Genomic DNA, 7,958 nt, shown 5'->3' with positions numbered 1-7,958 from the left:
TGCGACAGAGCCTGGGCGCGAACCCAGCCCAGCCTGGGCGCGAACCCAGAGACTCTGGTGGCGCAGCTAGCACTGCGATGCAGTGCCCTAGACCACTGCGTCACCCGGGACCACTGCGCCACATGTTCTAATTTGTGTCCAGTCTCCTCCTTACCTCCCTCCCATCTATTGTGTTGCTCCCCCCCCTCTCTTCTGCTCACAGGTCACTATAGTCTTCAAACTCTGGTAGAATCCTCCTTTACCTCCGCCCCAGCCATTCACTCCTCCCTCCACCCCTACTCTCTTCCATCCCAGCCCCCCGGTGGACTCCCACAGAATGGAGCAGCACCCCTAGTGGTGTATAGAGGTACTCCCTTCCCTAGTCTGCTCCAATCGAGTAGAGGAGGAGGAGGAGGAGGAGGAGGAGGAGGAGGAGGAGGAGGAGGGCAGAAGGGGATGGAGCGGTTAGGGAGAGGGCTCCACTACACCCCTCTACCTATGCTGAACCCTAGACGCAGAGGAACGGGGATCCTCTCCTCCCTCATGCCCCCTTCAATCGGGGAACGAGGGACGGGAGGGGTGACTGAAGAGGAGGAGGGATATTCTATACTTCCGTGAGTATGGATGGACAGAGTAATGCATTTTTTTTCTTCTCTCGTTCGTTCGTTTTTTCGTTCGTTTGTTCTTTCGTTCGCTTGTTCGTTCGTTCGTTCGTTTGTTTGTTTGTTCTTTCGTTTGTTTGTTTGTTCTTTCGTTCTTTCGTTTGTTTGTTTGTTCTTTCATTCGCTTGTTCGTTATTTTGTTCGTCCGTTTGTTCTTTCGTTCGCTTGTTCGTTCGTTCGTTCGTTTGTTCGTTTGTTTGTTCTTTCGTTCTTTCGTTCGTTCGTTTGTTTGTTTGTTCTTTCGTTCGTTTGTATGTTTGTTCTTTCGTTCGTTGTATGTTTGTTCTGTCGTTTGTTCGTTCGTTCGTTCGTTATTTTGTTTGTTTGTTCTTTCGTTCATTCATTGATTAATTGATTTGTTTGTTTATTCGTTTATTCATTGAAACATTTTCCAGGTGTATCAACATGGGTCCAGGGTTCCAGGCTGAGCTGCCATGTTGTCTAGAGAGGGAGGAAGAGTCCAGGACATGGCCAGAGGAATCATCATCCAATGAGGAGTTGCTCTGGAAACCATGGGAGGAGCTTGGGAAGAGTTCTGTCATCCAGGACCAAGGTATGAATTTAGGGTAAAATTGGCTTATGAATGATTTATCTATGAAGAATCTATGAAGGACGTATTAAGGACTTATGAAGGGTTTATGAAGCTTATGGAGCTGTTAACAGAACCATTGTTTTAACATCTCAGATACAAGTGAATATACGGTAGTTCAGTGATTAAATGGGGTTAGAAATAACTGAGGTTTGGGAGGAAAGAAAGAACACACCTCAACTCCTCTCTCTCTGTCTACCAGTGGCGGCAATGTTGTCTGTGTGTAGTTCTAGCTGTCTACCAGGAGGGGGCAGCAACACAGAGCTGGCCCTACACTGTCTCTACCTCTGTCAAGGAGATACACTGGTGAGGAGGACACACACACACACACACACACACACCCTACACGGTCTCTACCATAACACTGGTGAAGAGGGAGAGAGGAAACGATCATTCGTTTTGTTTCCTCGGTCATTCAGTAATGTCTCTCTACCTCTCATCCCCCTGTCCCAGGCCACACTGGAGAAGTTGCTATTCTCTACTCCATCATCAGCAAGAGACTACCATTATGCTGGTAACCCTTAACCTCTCACCCCTCACCCCTCACCCCTACACTCTGACCCCCTCACCCATAACCTCTCACCCCTAACCTGACCTCTCACCCCTAACCTGACCTCTCACACATCACCCATAACCTCTGACCTCTCACACATCACCCATCACCCCTCACCCATAACCTCTGACCTCTCACCCCTAACCTGACCTCTCACCCAAAGTCAGAATCACCTTTATTCGCCAAACACATTAGCCTGTACAGGAATTTGACTCAGTGAATCGGTGCTGCCACAATGAACAGGATATACAGCCAGACGACAAACAGGATATACAGCCAGACGACAAACAGGATATACAGCCAGACGACAAACAGGATATACAGCCAGACGACAAACAGGATATACAGCCAGACGACAAACAGGATATACAGCCAGACGATAAACAGGATATACAGCCAGACGATAAACAGGATATACAGCCAGACCATAAACAGGATATACAGCCAGACCATAAACAGGATATACAGCCAGACGAAAAACAGGATATACAGCCAGACCATAAACAGGATATACAGCCAGACCAAAAACAAGATATACAGACCATAAACAGGATATACAGACAGACGATAAAAAGGATATACAGACAACATATGTTGAAGCAGAGTTTACACAAATCCACGTGCGGTTATGCACACCATGTACACTGTAAGCTAAGAACTACAGGCTACACTGTAAACACAAAGCAACATTATAAATTATGTATGTAAATAATAGGATGATGTGCGGTGGGGAAAATGTGTAAATGAATAGGGTCATATGAGGATTTGCATAGAGTGCAAAGAGCAGCGTGACGTTTCTAGTGCAGGGTGTCTAGTCCATGAATGAAACGATCATTGTGGACCAGGTGGCCGGTTGTTGAGGGCGACGGTACAGGGGAAGAAGCTGTTCAGGTGGCCGGTTGTTGAGGGCGACGGTACAGGGGAAGAAGCTGTTCAGTTGGCCGGTTGTTGAGGGCGACGGTACAGGGGAAGAAGCTGTTCAGGTGGCCGGTTGTTGTGGGCGACGGTACAGGGGAAAAAGCTGTTCAGGTGGCCGGTTGTTGAGGGCGACGGTACAGGGGAAAAAGCTGTTCAGGTGGCCGGTTGTTGAGGGCGACGGTACAGGGGAAAAAGCTGTTCAGGTGGCCGGTTGTTGAGGGCGACGGTATAGGGGAAAAAGCTGTTCAGGTGGCCGGTTGTTGAGGGCGACGGTACAGGGGAAAAAGCTGTTCAGGTGGCCGGTTGTTGAGGGCGACGGTACAGGGGAAAAAGCTGTTCAGGTGGCCGGTTGTTGAGGGCGACGGTACAGGGGAAGAAGCTGTTCAGTTGGCCGGTTGTTGAGGGCAACGGTACAGGGAAAGAAGCTGTTCTGGTGGCCGGTTGTTGAGGGCGACGGTACAGGGGAAGAAGCTGTTCAGGTGGCCGGTTGTTGGTGACGACGGTACAGGGGAAGAAGCTGTTCCGGTGGCCGGTTGTTGAGGGTGACGGTACAGGGGAAGAAGCTGTTCAGGTGGCCGGTTGTTGAGGGCGACGGTACAGGGGAAAAAGCTGTTCAGGTGGCCGGTTGTTGAGGGCGACGGTACAGGGGAAAAAGCTGTTCAGGTGGCCGGTTGTTGAGGGCGACGGTACAGGGGAAAAAGCTGTTCAGGTGGCCGGTTGTTGAGGGCGACGGTATAGGGGAAAAAGCTGTTCAGGTGGCCGGTTGTTGAGGGCGACGGTACAGGGGAAAAAGCTGTTCAGGTGGCCGGTTGTTGAGGGCGACGGTACAGGGGAAAAAGCTGTTCAGGTGGCCGGTTGTTGAGGGCGACGGTACAGGGGAAGAAGCTGTTCAGTTGGCAGGTTGTTGAGTGCAACGGTACAGGGAAAGAAGCTGTTCTGGTGGCCGGTTGTTGAGGGCGACGGTACAGGGGAAGAAGCTGTTCAGGTGGCCGGTTGTTGGTGACGACGGTACAGGGGAAGAAGCTGTTCCGGTGGCCGGTTGTTGAGGGCGACGGTACAGGGAAAGAAGCTGTTCTGGTGGCCGGTTGTTGAGGGCGACGGTACAGGGAAAGAAGCTGTTCAGGTGGCCGGTTGTTGAGGGCGACGGTGCAGGGAAAGAAGCTGTTCAGGTGGCCGGTTGTTGAGGGCGACGGTACAGGGGAAGAAGCTGTTCAGGTGGCCGGTTGTTGAGGGCGACGGTACAGGGGAAGAAGCTGTTCTGGTGGCCGGTTGTTGAGGGCGACGGTACAGGAGAAGAAGCTGTTCAGGTGGCCGGTTGTTGAGGGCGACGGTACAGGGGAAGAAGCTGTTCAGGTGGCCGGTTGTTGAGGGCGACGGTACAGGGGAAGAAGCTGTTCTGGTGGCCGGTTGTTGAGGGCGACGGTAGAGGGGAAGAAGCTGTTCAGGTGGCTGGAGGTTTTGGTCTTTCCTGCAAGCTTCCTTGCCCTGGAGTCATTCAGGACCTGGATGGAGGGCAGGTGGCAGCTGTTGACCCTGTCAGCAGACAGGACAATCCATTGCTGTTTGCCCTTGGAGTGGGCAGACACATTCCTAAACCAGACAGTGATCGAGGATGTGAGGATGGACTCGATGTGGTTGTGTAGACCTGAATCAGAGAGTTTGTGTTTTTTTAAGCTGACACAAGAAGTACATCTGCTGGTGTCTGCTGCGATGTTGTCTTCCCACTAGGGGCTGCGTCGTTGTTCTTGCACTGGAGGGTGTGGGAGATGATGGTCCCCAGGAATTTGAACATCTCAGCCATTGATTTCAAGGAGGTCGATCACCATCTCCACAGTTTGAGAGTGTTCAGCTCCATCCAGTCAACCCTCTCTGCGGTACATGGACTCATCACCGTTCTAGATAAGGTCGACCAGGGTGGTGTCGTCTTGCAAACATGAGTAGCTTGACAGACTGAATGTGCAGTCATTGGTGTAGAGTGAGTAGGAGAGAGTGGCGAGCACGCAACCCTACGTCACTCCTGTCACTGCATGAATAATAAAATCCAAACAAATGAAAAGCAGAGTTTCTAGGTGAAATCGGATCTGCTATATTCCTGTGAAATTTGAGGTGCACGGTCATGGGCGGGACTTTCACAATGCAAGTGTGCGGGAATCCTGTAGACTTCTGCGCATCCTGACCACTTGTGTGATACGGGAATTTCTGGGGTAATAAATTCCCAATTATGCATTCATATGGCATAATAGGCATAAATATGGCGGCAGTTAGCTTAGCGGTTCGAGCATTGGGCCAGTAAATGAAAGGTCGCTAGCTCGAATCTCAGAGCCGGCAAAGTGTCGTTGATTAAGGCAGCCTTTCCACACCTCTGATTCAGAGGGGTTGAGTTAAATGTGGGAAACACATTTCAGGTTGAATGCATTCAGTTGTGCAATTGGCTAGGTATTCCCTTTCTCTAATAAGTTACTGGAAATTTCCGCACCGTGGACGTCATGTAAAGTTTCAACTGCCAGAGGTGCGTGCATCTCTACCTCATGTCTTGGAAGAGAAGCGAACAGCTAACTAACCCAGTTCAAACCCTGATGCATCATACTTGGGCTCCCGAGTGGCGCTGTGGTCTAAGGCACTGCGTCAAAGTGTGATAGGCGTCATTACAGACCCTGGTTCGATTCCAGGCTGTGTCACAACCGGCCGTCATTGGGAGTCCCATAGGGCAGCGCACAATTGGCCTCAGCGTCGTCCGGGTTATGGTAAAAAAGAATTTGTTCTTAATTAACTGACTTGCCTAGTTAAATAAAAAGGTTAAATAAAATTAAAATAATTAAGCTATACATACACACCTAGTAAGACCTATATGTTTTTGCTAGTAGATTCTTCTAGAAATTGTTGAATTGAGTTCTACCATTTACACAAAATGTAACACTTTTTTTTTGCATTTTCTCTGACACAGATTTAACTCCCGGCACAATGTGTCTATGCGATGTCAAAGAGCAAGAACATGTCACCGGATGTTAATGTGGTTTACACTTTTCTCTATTCATTCAAACGCTGAATGAAAAAGAGTGATACTCTCAAAAGTAAACTTGGTGCTCATTTTACTTACGAGGCTCTACACTTGGTAATGTACCTTGTGCTTGTATCTCTGGTAGGGGTCACGATCGTCTGAATGAATGGACCAAGGCGCAGTGTACTTAGAGTTCCACATGTTTAATAAATATGAAACCCACCACAAAACAATACAGAAGAAAACGAAACGTGACGTTCTGGGCTGCTCACAGGCAGCTACTCAAAAACAAGATCCCACAAACAACAGTTGGAAAAAAGTCTGCCTAAATATGATCCTCAATCAGAGACAACGATAGACAGCTGCCTCTGATTGGGAACCATACCAGGCTAACAAAGAAATAGAAAACATAGATTGCCCCCCCTAGTCACACCCTGACCTAACCAAATAGAGAATTAAAAGGATCTCTAAGGTCAGGGCGTGACAGCAGGTTTTGCGCCACTTATTACCAGACTGTGAGGCAGACGTATTTCTCAGGTTTACTGAGAATATAGGGGACAAAATCTTTGTGAACCATGCAAAGAAGGGTCGCCAGAGGAGAAAGCGGGCAAGCCTTTTTTGTAAAAGCAGTTTCTGTGTAACACTAGGGTTTATTTCTCCAGTATTACGGCTGGCCCTTGGAATACAACGGTCATACGCGGCCCTGTTTCTATTTAAATCTAGAAGAGTAGAATGAAAACAGGAGTTGAAATTCCACCCACCTGGTCTAGAGTGGCTGCTATAGGCCCTGTAGTTCTATTAATCACCTGGTCTAGAGTGGCTGCTATAGGCCCTGTAGTTCTATTAATCACCTGGTCTAGAGTGGCTGCTATAGGCCCTGTAGTTCCATTAATCACCTGCTCTAGAGCGGCTGCTATAGGCCCTGTAGTTCTATTAATCACCTGGTCTAGAGTGGCTGCTATAGGCCCTGTAGTTCCATTAATCACCTGGTCTAGAGTGGCTGCTATAGCCCCGTAGTTCCATTAATCACCTGGTCTAGAGTGGCTGTTATAGGCCTGTAGTTCCATTAATCACCTGGTCGAGAGTGGCTGCTATAGCCCCGTAGTTCCATTAATCACCTGGTCTAGAGTGGCTGCTATAGGCCCTGTAGTTCCATTATTCACCTGGTCTAGAGTGGCTGCTATAGGCCCTGTAGTTCCATTAATCACCTGGTATAGAGTGGCTGCTATAGCCCTGTAGTTCCATTATTCACCTGGTGTAGAGTGGCTGTTATAGGCCCTGTAGTTCCATTATTCACCTGGTGTAGAGTGGCTGCTATAGGCCCTGTAGTTCCATGAATCACCTGGTGTAGAGTGGCTGTTATAGGCCCTGTAGTTCCATTAATCACCTGGTCTAGAGTGGCTGTTATAGGCCCTGTAGTTCAACTAATCACCTGGTCTAGAGTGGCTGTTATAGGCCCTGTAGTTCCATTAATCACCTGGTCTAGAGTGGTTGTTATAGCCCGGTAGTTCCATTAATCACCTGGTCCAGAGTGGCTGCTATAGGCCCTGTAGTTCCATTAATCACCTGGTCTAGAGTGGCTGCTATAGCCCTGTAGTTCCATTAATCACCTGGTCTAGAGTGGCTGCTATAGGCCCTGTAGTTCCATTAATCACCTGGTCTAGAGTGGCTGTTATAGGTCTGTAGTTCCATTAATCACCTGGTCTAGAGTGGCTGCTATAGGCCCTGTAGTTCCATTAATCACCTGGTCTAGAGTGGCTGTTATAGGCCCTGTAGTTCCATTATTCACCTGGTCTAGAGTGGCTGCTATAGGCCCTGTAGTTCCATTAATCACCTGGTATAGAGTGGCTGCTATAGCCCTGTAGTTCCATTATTCACCTGGTGTAGAGTGGTTGTTATAGCCCTGTAGTTCCATTAATCACCTGGTCTAGAGTGGCTGTTATAGGCCTGTAGTTCCATTAATCACCTGGTCCAGAGTGGCTGCTATAGGCCCTGGAGTTCCATTAATCACCTGGTCTAGAGTGGCTGCTATAGCCCTGTAGTTCCATTAATCACCTGGTCTAGAGTGGCTGCTATAGACCCTGTAGTTCCATTAATCACCTGGTCTAGAGTGGCTGCTATAGGCCCTGTAGTTCCATTAATCACCTGGTCTAGAGTGGCTGTTATAGCCCTGTAGTTCCATTAATCACCTGGTGTAGAGTGGTTGTTATAGCCCTGTAGTTCCATTAATCACCTGGTCTAGAGTGGCTGTTATAGGCC

General features: G+C 48.8%; 1 protein-coding gene across 1 annotated transcript in view; it reads left to right on the top strand.

Annotated features, from left to right (window-relative positions):
* The first annotated feature begins 412 nt into the window (after positions 1-412).
* LOC129835665 (zinc finger protein 541-like) overlaps positions 413-7,958 on the top strand; it is a 38,248-nt gene continuing 30,702 nt past the window's right edge. The window contains exons 1-4 of the mRNA XM_055901384.1: positions 413-593; positions 1,037-1,194; positions 1,433-1,536; positions 1,684-1,744. Of these exons, the coding sequence (XP_055757359.1) occupies positions 436-593; positions 1,037-1,194; positions 1,433-1,536; positions 1,684-1,744 (481 nt within the window). The 5' untranslated portion in view covers positions 413-435. The remainder of the gene's footprint in view (positions 594-1,036; positions 1,195-1,432; positions 1,537-1,683; positions 1,745-7,958) is intronic.

This window comes from Salvelinus fontinalis, chromosome 36 (genome assembly GCF_029448725.1).
Source record: "Salvelinus fontinalis isolate EN_2023a chromosome 36, ASM2944872v1, whole genome shotgun sequence".
NCBI classification, from domain to species: Eukaryota; Metazoa; Chordata; class Actinopteri; order Salmoniformes; family Salmonidae; genus Salvelinus; species Salvelinus fontinalis.
Note: the sequence above shows the minus strand (reverse complement) of the source record. Positions and strands in the feature narration are given on the sequence as shown.